Source organism: Schistosoma haematobium, chromosome 3 (genome assembly GCF_000699445.3).
Source record: "Schistosoma haematobium chromosome 3, whole genome shotgun sequence".
NCBI lineage: Eukaryota > Metazoa > Platyhelminthes > Trematoda > Strigeidida > Schistosomatidae > Schistosoma > Schistosoma haematobium.
Genome location: NC_067198.1, coordinates 544,887 through 562,824, shown reverse-complemented (window position 1 = coordinate 562,824; position 17,938 = coordinate 544,887). Strand labels below are relative to the sequence as shown.

Sequence of the window (17,938 nt, the reverse complement as noted above, 5' to 3'; positions counted from 1 at the left end):
AATAAAATTTAGGTGACTAAATTAAGAATATCTAGACCTAATGCGATGATATATCTTTTATAATGATTCATCAACTCAAACATTTTCTTGTTTAAAGTGAGTTCGTTTACATTTTCATTTTATTTCACCTCATACTTATCTACGACGATAAGATAACTATTGTGATGTTATATGAAGTACTCTTCTTGGTTTCATCTCATAATATAAGTACGTGAATGCGCTTAATTTTACTACGTCTTTTGTCCAAGTTAACGCTATTTATAATGTTGCAGATCATTAATTACTCTATTGACTTTATATGTTAATCCAATCGCCCACTAAAATTTATTCTCATGGTTACTACTATCTCTTATTCGATAATGTTGATGTTTTCATGAGCCTCTACAAATCTAAGTAACAACTTGCTAAGTCATTTAGCAGTCTAGTAACACATGCACAAACATGAAACATTAGTCAATGCAGTCTACTAAAAATTCTATACGTTGAAATTAGCTTTGTAACAACTTGCCTAATGCTGGCGATGGTTTGTAATTATACTATAGATGCGGATTATTAGCCATGCTCCCACTAATTATAAATCACATTCTCAATGGTATACCTAATTTAGCAATAACTTTATGCAAGAATATATTACTAGTAATACGCAAAACATTTGAATCTGTTATTTTATGACACAAGTAGCAAAAACTTTTTTTAACTGAAATCACTAGGACGTATTTGAATCTATATGGATCTGTTTGAGTGGTTACAAATAAAATCGTTTTGCTGAGAAATCAAACATAAAAACGAAGGTAACTAACGAGTAGATGTTCTATTTTGGAAGATATATCCTAAGGTGACCAATTTATTAAAGGTATGATGGACATAACAGTTGTATTGAGGTCATTACATGAGATATAGATGCCTCCATTATTCAATTATCAATTAGTCTTTAAAGATAAGGTATATCGATTATGTTTCAATTACAATTTAAATGCAGGTAGGTGAATATAAAACTCCGCCTGTAGCTCTTCTAGCGCTACTGCCGGTCTCAAGCACGGCTAAATAGGAGGTCCGCGTGTGGGGTCGGCAACCTCAAGCGATTTGCAAGTCTGATACGACTGATGATTGGTGGTTTAGGAGTAGGTTAGAAGAAAACCAAGGTGGCCAAACTAAAACACGTAACCAGTGCATGCAGTGACTGATCATTGAACTGATCCATGTTAACAAGTGTAGATTACCTAGTTGAAGTCCGGACAATCAATTATCTATATTAAGGGTTAAAGACTTTAGATGACATGGATCAAAATCCTTTGCTATGGCGCATGTGTATTCACCTTTTTCTCCTAAAAGGTCCTAACTGTCTGAATTCCTCCAAAAAATGTGTTTCACTAGTTTGTATTTTTCCAATCATATTTTTGATGCCTAGTCTTTTCTATTACCACGAGTACTGTTACTGCCTCTATTATTCTGGGATTTGCTCTGACGATTTTATCTTTCTGTTTTAATGGAGAATGGGAACTTAAACCAATGTACTACGTCCTACGCTATGTATCTGCAACTGGCTGATACTGAAAACGTTATGAGTTGTTGTGCGTTGAAAAAGTGTTGAAATACAAGCACTTCTATCTACAATGCCACTATTTTGACTGCGAATGACTCATTTAACTACTTCTCTGAAGAGTAAATCTTAACGAAAAAATACAAGTTATGAGTCTATAGCATAGTTTTCTCTTCTTGTTTACTTATTTCAGGTTGAGTTTCAATTTCCTCTTTGACTATTAAAGAAGAAAAGCACAGGACTTTGTGAAGGCCAAAATACAAGATCATGAGGTAAAATATGTTAATAGTTTGTTCATTCATTCATCCAGATTTTCGAGATATGAATTCAAATTCCTCGTTGTTGTATGGTTATCTCTATTGCCAGTTTTGATGTTTTGTATAACAGTTTACTTCAGAAAGAAGACATTCTCGAAAACGGAATTATGCCGTGAAGGTCTGGTCGATAACGTATCAGTTACAAGTGAAGGAGTGGATTGGATCACAGATGAGATTTCTCATTCTAGATTATTTGACCTCAGGTATATGAAAATATCACTTTTTTTATTATTATACACAACTCTGAATATTTTAAGAACAATTAGCTTTTTCAGTGGTTACTTACTTACTTACGCCTGTTACTCTTCGTGAAGGAGCAGAGGTCGCTCACCAGCATTCTCCATCCAACCCTGTCCTGGGCAACTCTTTCCAGCTCCTTCCAGTTGTTATTTATCTTTTTCATATCCGCTTCTATTTCCCGACGTAATGTGTTGTTTGACCTTCCTCTTTTCCGCTTTTCTTCAGAATTCCAAGTGAAGGCTTGCCTCGTGATGCAGTTTGAAGATTTGCCTAGTGTGTTTTCTTTTCATTGGTACTGAAAACGTATTCATGATGGAGTGAGTGAAGAAGTGGTCTCCGTTATCAAATGGATACAATTGTTGCCTAACATAAGTTCACTTTTAGATATTTAGTCTTCCAGTATGTAGTTTGTTTTTAGGTGGATTAACCAACTAGGTATTTTCTTACACCTTTACTTTATAATCCATCATTTGATATTTAGTAGTTAATCATCCAAGCTTGTGTGATTAATGTATTATCATGGTACCTGTTAGTTTAATTAACTATTCTTTTCGGGATATCCAGTAAAAGTATCTTTACTGGGAATGTTTTTGAGCTTTCTGTGGATGTGTCAGAGTGTTGATGCCTAAACTGTCACATGTTGTACATACATATATTCCATATTGCCATGACAATGGATCATCCATAAATCTATATTAATTATTAACCATCACTTCTAATGCAACGAATCTAATTTTACATTTAAAACTGTTTTATTGTTTAAAGAAGGAAACTATAGCTTGGTTGATAACGAGAACAAAGTATTGAACAATGAATTCATGGTATGAATAGACATTAAGAATGAGTACAATTTCATATTTCGTTGTCATGGAATTTATTAAAATTTCTTATTTATGTATTATTAGTTATCTGTATTATTCCATTGAATGATGTAGTTCAGGAAACCCTACATCAACAGAACAACTAACATCACCATAACAACAATCATACAAAATTTAGCTTTTATTAGATAATAATAAGGAACTTTTAACTTTTCTATTTCAGTGAAAGTGTCTTAATCAAGGAGGATCAAATAAAAAGTAGGTTTTATTATTTATTGTTCAATAATAAACGTAATAAGAACAATGATAGTGGCTTTATTCAGTACTGGGTTCAACAAAATATTGAACTTTCATCATTTCATATCTTTAAAAGTTCCTCTTACTCTTCTTATAATAATGCGAAATATATTTGCATACGTATATAAGTGAAATGATCTCTTTATAGATCTCTTGTGAATAATCGCCTTCTAGATATTATAGCAGTGCATTAAAGTAAATCACTGGAATTTGAAACAGAAGTAACTTTTCGAATGATTTATAGTGTGTAGTTTAAATGTTTGAGAAGTCGATAGTGAACTGATGAAGAGATTCGATTATTTGTAATCTGGGTTATGTATTGTCTAATAAAATATAAAATTTATTTATCTTACATAGGAGCTATTGCATTTTGCCATACCCATGCCCAATCTACCTCCTTTATCCGGACTTAGGACCTGTACTAGACACAGGGGAACTCAAAGGTGGATATCAGTCAAGGTTCAAAGAAGGGTAATGTATTCCACAAGTAGTCAGAAGCACGAACAACAACAAGCACACAATTTAAGCATATATATACAGGATAAAAATGTCCTTGGGAAACGGTACAAAATAGCATATAAAAAGAGACAATAAACCTATGACATTTAAAGTGCTCCGAAGTGGGAAATACGACATGAAGATGAAAATGGGTACTTTTGGTACGAAAACAAAAGATTAAAATTTCTAAAAAAAAATAGAGTTACCAAAAAAAAGCATTTATCAAATGAGTTTTGAGGATCTAATATCTCCAACAATACTGAATATTGTCAGTAAGTACATTAAGTCGTCCTTACTGTCAATACATCTCATCAGTATTTGACAGATAGTTCTGATTTAAACATTAAAAACATGAGGTTCATCAAAGTGATCTCTTTTCAACGAATTACTTATCAAACTTTACAGTTGTATACATATGAAAGTACTAGTTCTGTGAGGAAATGTGAACAAGCAATAACCGCGATGATGTAATAGAAAAATTATAACACTGGATTACGTAATAGGAATATTAACAGTGGTCTTAATAAGTTAGTAACGAATTATAACGTGAATGTAGTATGACGATTAAAATGTTTTTGTTACAATAATGGAAGGTTAATAAAGGTCAAAGTGGTATAAATAATGTATACAATCTAGTAGTATAATGTTTCTGCTACATCTTGATTTGATGATTAATTGATTTCTTATATACGTAAGATAAATAGACGATGCATTTGTCATTTTTGACAATAATTTGAATTAGAAGATATTTTACACTCCATCAACACATGCCATCCTTCCATAGACTTCATGTTAGAAAGTTAGCGAGACCAGTCAATCTCTTTTCTCCATTCGCATATCATCAGTATTTACACTAAAGTAAAAGTGCAAGTGGTTTTATATAAAACGTTTAACTGGAAACTAACTTAATTCGGCAAACGCTGATATTAATTATAAATTTCTATTGTGTACGATTCGGGGCTTTACATGCTAACTACGTAAACAACGTTGACATTATTTCTCACATCCTTGAACACTTATATGGCATGTCAGTTATTTGTCGTTTGATTTATATGCTATAAGTTACAAACTAGCCATTTGCAAATGAATGAATATAAATTGTTATAAATGAACTATAGAATAGAAATGGTGGTGAGATTATAATTTGTGGACGATCTTTGAACGATACTAGAGTGACATTGAATGTCCGCCTAATAACTGGTACCAAATGAGGGTTATCCGAGACCTATTGTCTCATACCCGATTGATTCGTCCATAAATTATAGTCTCACCGAAATGTTGAGTTTGTATTGTGTGTAATAATAATGATAATAAGGTGAAATATTTAACTTTAATGTTTTTATTCTAGATGTAGATCGGATCGGTATTTCTCATGAGACACTTAGACGTCGTGCTTTGAATTACGTTCATGAAGCACGATACACTTTGAACAATTTACGCAACATTTTTAACCAATTAAAAAAAGTTAATCAAAAGGAATTGGACACTGAAACAGTTTCATCAATACAAGCATCGTTAGTTCGTTATCGACAGAATATGGAGGAAACTATTACACACTTTCAAATTATACTTAACAAACTAGGTGAATTAGATGAATTTTCACAAATCAGAAAGAATGGCTTAAATAAGCTTTCACAGCGATTACAGGAGAAGATTCAAAAACAACAGGTTAGAATTTATTACTTCTTTATCACTTTGGAATAAGTCAAGTTCTTAAACTTGTAAAAGAAGTAAGGAGGAAAATATATATGAAGGGTTTCATATCTATCTGTCTATCTATGCTGGTGTGTGAACCAACAGCAACCATTGTGAACTGTTGTGTTGTGTGCTACTGGTGCTGACAGAAACAAGTAGTATGTATCATGGGTCGAAAGTGAAATGCCTGGTGGAAGAAGGCTGAGGAGATATGAAAAAATAGGGCGAGAATAGAAAGTGATTGGTGTGAAAGCAAAGAAACAATTAATTTTGAGACGATTGATTGAAATTTTGTAAATGACGAATCTGCTGTATGGTTCCCAAATTTGATTGATTGATTCCCATTTGTGTTCTCGTTCACTACACTGTCACCCATACGACAATCTGTCGATTACAAACTAAAACACAAATACTTTAAATTTTCCGATTTCGTTGGATATTTTGTATCAGTAAGGTATGATATCAAGCAGTTGATTACATCATCACCAGCACAGTTCGCAGGTTTCAACTCATATTCAAAAGGTTATCAGATTAGATCAAGGGAACTTACAAACACAGGTTCAGAATGTTTTGTATCTGAATCAAATTATTGACAATCATCACCATCCTTCAGATCATTATAGTGAGTAAGTAATACAGTTTTAAAGAGACGAGCACTAGATAAGGATGTCAAACCAGTTGATAAAGTAGTGAAACTTCACTAGTTGAGACGGACGGGACACGTGTTACGTATGCCCAACCACTAACTGGCCGGATGAGCGATGTCTTATGGTGTAGGAGTAGGTTGGAAGAAATCTGGAGGTGACCAGACCAAATCCTGTCACAAATCCATGAAGTCACTGACAAGTGCACTGAATCATGTTGGTAGGTGTTAACTACCTGGTCAGATCCGCGAGACGATAGCAATCGGACGTTAGAGACCTTGAATGATATGGCTCAAAATCGTTTTTTATGGTGTGCGGAGGAGCATCCACTCTTTGTATTTTTCCAAATTTCAATCTCCTCATTTCTCCTTGTCTCTTTTTTCTCTCCAAATTTATTTCACTAGATTATACTCCTTGAATAACATTTTCAAACCCTAATGTTTCCGATAACTACTTATACTCTTGCTATCTCTACCACCATGCGATTTGAATTGACAGTTGAATCACTGTTCTAATGCGGTATGACAACTTGAACTGATGTGTATACATACGAAGTTTGACATTGTTGTTGACCGATTGAGTACCTTTAGATCATTTTAATATTTGTATCTATGAAATTGTTGTTAATCAATTTTACAATGTGTTTGATTCTTATTAATAAATCAAAAATTTGGATTTTACCTTTTGATCATATACATATAGAATCCGTCAGATTGTAAAAAGGCCAAATATGTAACATTAGACTTCACTAATTTGTGTGGATTGGGTTGTCGCATTCATCAACTCATGTACTGCTTACAATTGGCTCTTGAAAATGAGCGTGTTTTTGTATTAAAGAAACATCATTCTGGAGACCCATTTCGAGAATGGCTTCATCAGAGCATGTTACCACTTTCTGACAAATGCAGTTATTTGGACTCAGATAATAGATCAGGTGTGTAAACGATGTATTTATCATTAGTTTGTTGTAAATGTCAGACCTCAGTGATTATCTTGAACTGTTTACTTGAATATTTTTATTTACTTTTCGACAAAACAACACGATACAATAAATCACTGACTAGAACCCATCAAATAACATAACGCTGTTTACTATCTACGTGAAAGAGCGGGTAAACAAACCTTATTATTGGTAATATTTCATGTTCCATTGCTCCTCCTAATATGGATAAAATCATATTCAATCGCTTTTTACGACTGAGTAAGCTTCTGCCCTAAAAATCAGCTATAATGTTTGATTGGTAGGCAGTTGATCTACGACCTTAAACTTATCAAGCTTAATAAATATTTTCATTCCCTTTTTTACTTCAGATAACATCGAATGTCCTCTGGTTCGAAAGGCTTTCACCGATCCTAAATGGTTGCCACATGCTCTCCCGATAGATATGAATGAAGAATTATTGCGTTTACATGAGGCACCCTTTGTTTGGTTTGCTGGTCAACTAGCAGCCTACATTTTGCGTCCAAAGCCACAACTTGCACAATTGATCAATGTAACTTTGAAGAGCTTTAAAACGAGTGGTAATCCTGTTGTTGGCGTGCATATCAGGCGTACCGATAAGGTTGACGTTTGTTCATATACGTTGTCAGAATATAGTATGATGCACTTAGTTGTTCAGAATCTAAACAGTGAATGTTGAGAATGAAAGACACGTTTCCAGTTTTGTCTTTGGATTAAACTACTTTTGAAAACTGGGATGGTCATTCAGAAATCATTATCATCCTGCTCAACAGAATACTGGTTGGTAGATTTGGTTGACTTCGATATACCTGCTGATTGAACAAAGTTTCAGGCTTTTTAAATTTCCCTGAGATTTTTGTGCTTCTTCTGTCGAAGTTCGGACATTTCCCCAATTTGATTTACGCTAAAAATTATCCACAAGCATTTATATAAGCACATCTACGTCAAGGCGAATAACGGTTAACCAACGCCCATACAGGAATGGACTGAAAGTGTGACCGCTTTCCACGGTGTCGTATTTGTCACAGTTTCTCTTGTATTTTATGTTTCCCTTTCTTTTATTTGTCATTATACCTGTGGGTTTTTATAATAAATATTGTACCGGCTTATAGGCTGTACTTACTTATAGTCGTACAAACCTGTTCGTGATCTTGCTGATGTTCTTCGGATAGAGTAGAATTCCCCCCTTTGCTGATGTTTAGTACTGATTTTGTATTTGACGTTATTAAAATAACCCATAACTATATATACGAATGTACAGCTCAAGTAAATGATTTCGTCGAAAAGAAAATTTTCTTCGCTGAATTCTCTTTTTTTTTATTTGACGTAACCTTTAACAGACATACCTTGTTGATATTTTGTATCAAACCATTTTTCCGAAATGCATCCAGTTTCTTTTCCCTGTGATGCTTTAAAATCTTTACCGTTTTGAGTAGTTTTTGTAAATATCATATTTTTGCGTCAATACGTTGTCGCTGCTATAAGTGAGTATTCGACTAGTGTGGTTTGTTTTTCTGCATACTCAGTTTGAAGTTTCTGGTGTTGGTTGAATCTCCAACGTTTTCAATGATCTTTGTCAAATAGATTTGAAGTTCATATGAGAGAATAGTTATCAAGAGTCAGTTTGCCAGCTGACTTTACTATAGAAATTGAGTAGGAATATCAAGTTTAAAGGTTTTGGTGTAAATACTTCATGAAGAATAAAGTTTATGAAAATATAAAGGGGATTGAGTTTGGAGCATCTTGTCATTGACAACTATAGTTTAATATTTTCGAAATTGAATGTTCTAATGATCACATCTTGCACTTGTACTCTTTTTTATAGTTAATTTTGGAGGCTCAGTTTCATAACTTATCCGAGTACATGGAACACGTGAATAATTTCTTTGATTTACAAAGTGTTCATCTCTTGACAATGTCAAAGAGACATGTAAGTCAATAAAATGATCTCAGTTGTATTTAATCAATAAATGAAACTTCGTTAAGTAATTGATCATATTTCAATTCATGATTAATCACAATGAATGTGTTATCCATTATGATGTGTTGTACTTGATCAAATGTAAATTGAATTAAGATGTATTCTGTTCAAGTGAGATTTTTGAGTTCTAGTTCTTCATTAGTATGTAGTATAATAGTAGGTAAATGATAGTTGATCAGCTTAACTATAGATCTCAGTGTTTTCCCTAATGATAAGAATATATAATTCGTAAAATGGATGCACGTATAATTAGATGGCTCAATGACTTAAACAGATTAGGTAAGAAGTGAATGATAAAATTGAAATTGAGTACAACTGGGAGGATTAAAATTACATGCATTTTTCAAGTAGAAAGTCAAAGTAATTGAGTACAATTTATGTGTATAAATAATGAACTTACTGATATGCATGGCCATACTTTTCATGATATGAAACGAATAGACTTTTGAGGCACAGAACATGTGTGATGGTATTCTATGGACGACTTTGTAAACCACAAGAACATCAATTGTAATGTAATGTAGCGTTTCATGTACGAAATTTAGTGATTTTGGGCAGTTAGAAACAATAATGAATCTCATGGACCTAGGATCATCAAAGCTTCCTTCAGAACGCAGGAAGAGTGCATTATAATGAATGCCATCCATTGCTATGGGCCTACGAACGACTACAATGAATACCTTAAAGATCATTTCTACAATAGGCTACAGTCAATCGTTGAGAAATGCCCAAAAACGGACTTGACCATTTTGGTGGAAGACCTAAATGCCAAGGTTGTAATGAATAACACCGGATATGAGGACGTTATGAGACGACATGGAATAGGAGAAGGGAACAAAATTGGTGAGAGATTTGCCAACCTATATACCTTCAACAAACTTATCATAGTTGCCACCATATTCCCACATAAACGTAAATATGTGGAAGATCTAGCAATGATGACGGAGAACGGTGCAAGTGAGGGATATGATGCAACAAAAAAGCTATCTGAATACCAAAGAAAGGAGACCTCAGCAAGTGTGATAATTACAGAGGCATCATTCTTCTCCCAATATCAAGAGACGTCTTCAATAGGGTGTCGGTAAACAGAATGAAGGATTCCGTATACGCTCAACTTTGAGATCAACAGGCTGGATTCTATAAGGATCTACCGTGAATCAACCAAATCGCAACACTACGGATGATTGTGGAACAATCAATTGAATGGAATTCATCACCCCACATCAACTTCATTGAATACGCGGAAGCATTTGATATAGTGGACAAGACAACACTATGGAGGCTTCTTCGACGTTACGACGTTTTTGTTAAGGTAGTCAACATCATACAGAATTCATATGATGGATTAAACTGCGGAATCGTTCATTGTGTTGTTCACTTGAATCTCCCCATTGTTATCTAGGACTGCAAATGATTAGTCTCTTGTTGTCACATGTGCATCGTGTGCGGACTGCATCGATATTATTTTAGGTCACAAGCTTGCAGGTACATCCGGCTGACTAGTCCCAAATAGGACGAAACACGCATCCTGGATTCTACTGCTAGCCAAATATGTAACTACTGTTAGAAGTCAGTCTTCATGTCATATGATTTCCGTCATTTTAAAACGTTATAATGAAGATGTAATAAGATATTGCTTTAGCAAATCAATCAGATCAAATGCACTTTGTCGATGATTTAACCTACTAGTATCAAAACCTTCAGTTAATCATTCCATTTGAATATGTGTACCTCTGAAAATTGCTAACTAATCTACTGGAAATCCCAGTGGGTTTACCGTAGACGAATGTATTATGCTGTGTTAATCTCCCCAGCTAATCAGTACAAAGTTGCACTACATTAAAATCAATCGGTATTCTAAGCAAGATGAGCATGATAATGCCAACTGGTTAGTTGTCTGCATGTTTTGATAATGAGGTTTTACAAATATCAAAACTGCTACATTCAGTTAATCTGACTCATTGAGAAATGTAATTCTGACACTTATGTTCATTTATTGTAGTGTGAAAGAAACATGGAAAGTTTCATCGGGATGCACTGGCATTATCCTGAAAGCTTTTCGGAATATTAACATACAATGACTCAACGTTATGATATCAGTTCAATAAGAAACAGTAGTGACTTAGTGCTAAATATTAATTAAAGATTATTTGAGAACAATTTGTTAGTTAACATGTAAAGCAAAATGCTGTGAAATATTCACTTGTTATTGTAGATTTGAGGCTGTGAAGTTTTCTTGTTTACATTACAGTTCAATCTCAGGTTGATGGTCATTAAAAGTGTATGAGCAGTGGGCATGTTTGGTTCAGGAATCGATCTTGACTCACTTGTCTAAAGATTCGACTTTATTTGTGGTGCTGAAATTTACTGAGTTTATTCCATAAGGGAGTCATTGATATAGTCCTTTAATAAAACGAGATAGTTGTTCTATTCACCCTAGTTTTCCACTGCTGTCTAATTGAGTCTAGACCATAATGCAAACTATGAACTAAGAAGAACTCACTCTATTTTTGATTTTAAAAGTTCGGTTTGAATGAGTGGGAATTGTGTGTTATGAGAATAGGAAATGTTTCCAATGTTATATTATATCTAGTTGTATCACTTCGTATTCAGACTGACTACTTCATCATCATTATTACTATTATACGAAATGAATCTAATTTGTCATTTTTGAAACTGTTAGGACATGAATGAAGAGAGATTTGGATCAGTTTCTGAAAGAATCATTAGAAGAAATAACTCTGTTCAGGCTAAGCGAAGTGTTTACTTGTCGACAGATGATCCGAATATTTTTACTCAACTACCCTACAGTTATCCAAACTACACCGTCTATGGTAGTCGAGGTAGATCGCATTCAGCTAATTTGAATATGCGGATGTCAGTTAATTCAATGAATAATGCAATCATTGACATCATTGCACTTTCAATGACGGATTTCCTTGTGTGTACATTTTCATCGAATGTAAGTAATATATATATATATATATATATATATATATATATGTTGACTTGTATTGACGACAATATTACACGTTGCCTGTTTTGACTGGGATTTGAAGTAAACAAACAAGTTTGAATACAGAATTCACATTAATTTTTACAGAAGTGAAGTTGTTATTAGTCACTGCCTCACACATTCACAGCCACATTTGGCCAAATTTTGTACAAATGTTATTTTCTATTTTATGAAACTTTGTGGTCTGTTTGATTAAAATATAAACTTAGTATGTTTGAACTATAAGGATTCATATTGCAGAGGCTGAGACTGGTGTTCTGAACTTAACTGGCTGGGCTAGGCGGAAAGCAGGACCGATCAGGACTATAGGCTGCTCGCACGTGTTTAACGCATCCTTGGTCCGATCGATAATTCACTGCTTCTGATTGGCGGCTTCGGGCTATAAAAAGAAGAGAGCGAATAATGTTTTGAGCATTCCTGTATCAATTCCTGCCTGTGATTGTTGTTCCCGACAGAGAATGAAATAACTACATCGCCATTTATGAAAAGTTTATTCGATAAGCGATGCGTAGCAGTTGATATATATATATATATATATATATATATATATATATATATGGAGATTTCTGTTTGAATGTGCTTCACAAGTCATGGAAAACTGTTTTGAATATGTTACTTCTGGAAGTAAGTCACTAGCGAGCATCGATGGCCCTGGGTTCGAATCCCACGTGCAGAATCTTGGATGCTCACTGCCAATGATTCCCACACTAGCACGATACAGCTGTCCAGTGCTGCCAGGTTTTAATGTCTGTCTAACTTAAATCCGTTCATGATTTTAATGAAACTCAACAATCTTCACCACCTCAAACTGAATGTATTTATTTTAGAGTCTACAATTTCATAAAATTTTATTCAAAATCTTAATCCATAAAAACACAGTGGTTGCAATTCATCCACAAAATTCGATGAAATATTCAGATAATCTCAGTGAATATCCTCATATTTCATACATAATGTTATTGTTACTTTTCTTAGGTCTGTCGTTTAGCCTATGAGTTAATGCAAACACGTCATATGGATTTGGGTGATGCAACACAATTATTTCATTCAATCGATAAGTCATACCATGAAGAAGATTACGGCAGACTGAAATTCAATGTGATCATTCCAGATATGAAGGTAAATTTGAAGTATGGTGATGTAGTGGAAATTGTCAAAACTTACTGGAATGGTTCATTGTTAGTAAAACTAGTGCAATCAAGTGAAGATATACATAATAAAAACCAAAAGGGTATGAAAAACGACTTATTCATTGCACCTGCTTACAAGTTGAGACCAATAATAAACATGACTGGATTCAACTGACGAAGTGAGATTGTTTCACTGTAGATTCAGTTTTAAACCGCCATCTTTTTTTTCCAACTTAGGTTTTGATAACTAACATTATCCTGCTCAATATTTTATACACAGCTAATAACTTATATTCACATTCTTATAAATCTGTTGACTTTCACTAATGTATGTTTTAGTTAATTCTTTACTGAAATTGTACGGTACTACCGAATAGACGTGACTCATGAAACAACACTGACAAATTAAAGTCGGTTATTGACAAGACGAAAATATTCGTTCTAAAGTTGTGATTGTTTATGCGAAGGAAAAAAGTTGGAACAGGTTCACAGTTCTTACATGTATTTTAATTCAATTGAAGAGTCGAAACACATTAGTGAGTTATGCCTGGAAATGAGCGAATGTTGAAGAAATGCACGAAAATCGAAAGTGATTGTTACGAGCGTTAAGAGAATGTGATTACAACGACTTTGGTTGACCTTAGAAAGGTGCTACATCTTTCATGTGATGCTAAAAGACACTCCCGATTGTACGATGAATCTATTTTCTGAAGGTATCATCGAGTCGCAAATCAGTCATTAGTGTGGTGCAGTGTGAGTGAAATTGAACTAAGACATTTGTCTGCATATTTGTAAACAAGAGACGGCTGACAAATGAATGTATAGAAAGTGACGAATTGACTAATTGTCGTGATAAACTTCGGATATCTCTCATCCTAAATGATCTTGATTATTGTGTCCAGTTGATTATTGACATTCCACATCACACAAAAATACTACACGAAACATTCATATAATATATTCTGACTGAAGTAGAGTGGTCACGTAAGATTTGACAGACTACCGACTACTCTCAGATGCTGTAAGTTCAATTACTACATCGACCACACGTGTTAAAGAAACAACAGCTCGACTGGATTACTTTCATTGCTCAACATATAATCACTGACAAAGATAAATCTGTTGAAACTGTACGAAGTTAATTTTCCCGGGTGACTTGATTAGTTTAAGTGACTTAAATATCTACTTAGATGAATAGCTGAAATGAAATAAACCTTATTGTTTGCCGTGAATACCAGACACATTAGTGATAATAATGCATAATTCAAAACTCATAGATGAGAATCCGAAACGTATCTTGATTGAAGATTTGTAGAACTATGGTCTACTATGATATTAGTACTGCTCTAATAATAGACCTAATCATAAAATTGTATTTTTGTCATGATATGACTGCCTAATCTATAAGATCTTACGTGGAAATCACATCATCGTCTACACCAACTCACTGAATCGTAACAATTACCAATGCATGATGTAGAACAAGCTTAGACCAGATATAGAACAATATATTCAATATGAATAAAAGATATAAGATAACATTCAGCAAGGACCACGTCTGCAAGGTCGAGTCATGTCATTCGATCAACTCGAATTGATTCAATTTATTATTCCCGCCTCCTTCATCGTTGGGTTTTTCTCCGTGTTAAACGTTGAATGTCTATTTCCCACATTTTCTCGTATTAGGACCCAATGCTACTACATATTAAGTTATTGGATGATATATTGTGCACAAAATTCCAATAGACACTTGTATTGAACTGATCTGTTCATAAATAAATAATATATGTGTAATATCTTAATGAGTAAAAATTATATTTTCTGACGTTTTGTGACTTAGTGTAAGTCACTTCTTCAGAGAGTAAACAATCAACTCAATGCTCAATTTATTCGAACTGATCTATTTATATCTCATGCATGGGTATATGAGCAGACTCAGCAATGTGTTCGAAAGCTAATATATATTTTGCTATTAATAGCTGAACTGGTTTAATACGACGTCATTTTGTGCGTTTAATATAAAGTAGTTCATCGGAGCTGATATGATTGATAGATACACAGTATAGTGGTTCAACTGGCTCCTCCCATTGTTTGATGATTGACACTCATCCCCATACAACTATCTTCCTAGATCTCTGTCCTTTATATAGTCTCTATAAATTCATTTTGAACAGCTTTGGAATAAACATGAGCATCAGATTAGTCTGTTATCACCATTTAAAATGTATAAGTTAGATAACGTGACTGATCATTATGAGTTAAGCTTCCTAATTGTCTGCGCATATCTCATCTCAATACTTATCCGTTATTGATTTCTGCTTTCTGATGGACAGATAACAGAACTTAATGTTTCCGTAAAAGCGTTAACGAGTTTTTCTTGATGATAACTTCAAGTTATCAAACGGTGAACGTGACGTCAGTTTCAAAAAGAATGTGATCATGCTTCCGTGATCAGTAGTATGTCGCGCTCCTGATCGACTAAAATCATGTGCAATAATATCTCTATATACCGCGATTCGTTTAAAATTGTCGTTAATTTTCACGTAATAAACGTTTAACTGCTTCAAACTTCTATCTGATACAACTCTCATCATTACTGTTTAAAATAGTAGTGTTTCTAGTAATTAACTTATTTAGCATACTTCTTTGTGACAATTGTGTATTTTCCAACTACCATGATCTGCATAACTCTGTACTTTCGACGCGTTACTGGACCAGAAGATATATTGGCAGATGAGAAAGTGACACACAATAGATCCAAGCGATCTCAATCTAGCTTTTCAGGTGGCAACACTAAGAAAAATTTAGTTGGGGAACATGCGTCACCTAACTACGATAATACAACCCTAGCTGATCAACATGCCAACCGCGAAACCGGGATTTCATTCTCCAAATTTTTGAATATTATACGTGATGTGGAAAAAAGCTTAAATGAATAAGTAGGGCACTTTGGTGACAACCTCTCAGAAGACTGAGATATTAACGGAATCACTAATAAAATAGGTACTGATGCCACCCTGCAAATGTATGTAGGAAATAATCATAACAGGTTAGATAGTGACGATCACCCCATTGTAGCGGTAAATCAACTCCAAAATAAATAGTTCTGTAAGCACTCAATAGTGATACTGACCGTAGTTCTATTGAACACACCCTAGCCTAAGGCGCTTGATCAATTATTCACACAAATTCACGAGTAAGTAGGCCAAGCTACGCATTCCCCATCTGTGATCGAACGCTTCTCAACATATCGACCACCTTTCTAAATATATCTCCAAACTCACTCATTCCTAACTTCTAATTTAACTGGATCGATATTTCTTGATTGTAAAGGTGTTACGACCAACGGTGTTGTCAAACTCTGAATACCTGTGGCATCTTTACTAGTTGGAAGGCCACAAAGAGACACGAAACACGAGTAACAATAAGGAAACATGGAGCTTTGATGCTATCAAGCAATGAATCGTGTTAGGGATGCAGAGGAATATACCAATAATTATCATGTTAAGTCTAATGGTGAAGGAAACATGAGACAATTGTATGACACGACAAAGAAACTCTCTGGAAATCGCCGCAAACCAGAACGACCAGTGAAAAGCAAGGAAGGCGAGGTAATCATCAACATTGAAGAGCAACAAAACAGGTGGGTAGAACACTTCAAAGAACTGTTGAATCGACCAGCTCCACTGAACCCACCCAACATCGAAGCAGCACCCACGGATCTCCCAATCAATGTTGGCCCACCAACAATTGAAGAAATCAGCATGGCCATCAGACAAATCAAGAGTGGTAAAGCAGCAGGACCGGACAACATCCCAGCAGAGGCACTAAAAGCAGACGTAGCGGCAACTGCAAGGATACTCCACATTCTCTTCAATACGATTTGGGATGAGGAACAAGTACCAACAGACTGGAAAGAAGGACTACTGATCGAAATACCGAAGAAAGGCGATCTCAGCAAGTGTGATAACTACAGGGGCATCACTCTTCTCTCAATACCGGGAAAAGTCTTCAACAGGGTATTGCTAAACAGGATGAAGGACTGCGTAGACGCCCAACTTCGTGACCAACAGGCAGGATTCCGTAAGGATAGATCGTGTACAGACCAAATCACAACTCTACGGATCATTGTGGAACAATCAATTGAATGGAATTCATCACTCTACATCAACTTCATTGACTACGAAAAGGCATTTGATAGCGTGGACAGAACAACACTATGGAAACTTCTTCGACACTACGGCGTGCCTCAGAAGATAGTCAATATCATACAGAACTCATATGATGGATTACACTGCAAAATCGTGCATGGAGGACAGTTGACAAAGTCGTTCGAAGTAAAGACCGGTGTCAGGCAAGGCTGCTTACTCTCACCCTTTCTCTTTCTCCTGGTGATCGACTGGATCATGAAGATGTCAACGTCTGAAGGGAAGCGCGGGATACAATGGACATCTAAGATGCAGTTTGATGATCTAGACTTCGCAGACGATCTGGCCCTTCTATCCCAAACGCAACAACAGATGCAGGAGAAGACAAACAGTGTGGCAGCAGCCTCAGCAGCAATAGGTCTCAATATACACAAAGGGAAAAGCAGGATTCTCCGATACAACACAGAATGCACCAATCCAATCACAATTGACGGAGAAGATTTGGAAGATGTAAAAACCTTTACATATTTGGGCAGCATCATTGATGAACAGGGTGGATCTGATGCAGATGTGAAGGCGCGGATCGGCAAAGCAAAAGCAGCATATTTACAACTGAGGAACATCTGGAACTCAAAGCAACTGTCAACCAA

At 35.0% G+C, this 17,938-nt stretch overlaps 1 protein-coding gene across 2 annotated transcripts; it reads left to right on the top strand.

The window, feature by feature from the left end:
* Positions 1-941: 941 nt before the first annotated feature.
* On the top strand, positions 942-13,567 carry FUT8_3 (Alpha-(1,6)-fucosyltransferase). 2 transcript variants are annotated; one of them, XM_051208784.1, is made up of 9 exons: positions 942-1,812; positions 1,851-2,060; positions 2,323-2,414; positions 3,142-3,176; positions 5,062-5,381; positions 6,755-6,986; positions 7,364-8,943; positions 11,678-11,956; positions 12,986-13,567. In XM_051208784.1, the coding sequence occupies exons 3-7, from the start codon at positions 2,407-2,409 to the stop codon at positions 7,690-7,692; spliced, it is 924 nt and encodes a 307-aa protein (XP_051068615.1). In that variant the 5' UTR covers positions 942-1,812; positions 1,851-2,060; positions 2,323-2,406; the 3' UTR covers positions 7,693-8,943; positions 11,678-11,956; positions 12,986-13,567. The 2 variants fall into 2 exon arrangements, with proteins under 2 accessions (XP_051068615.1, XP_051068614.1); XM_051208783.1 differs by lacking the exon at positions 2,323-2,414.
* Positions 13,568-17,938: the final 4,371 nt, after the last annotated feature.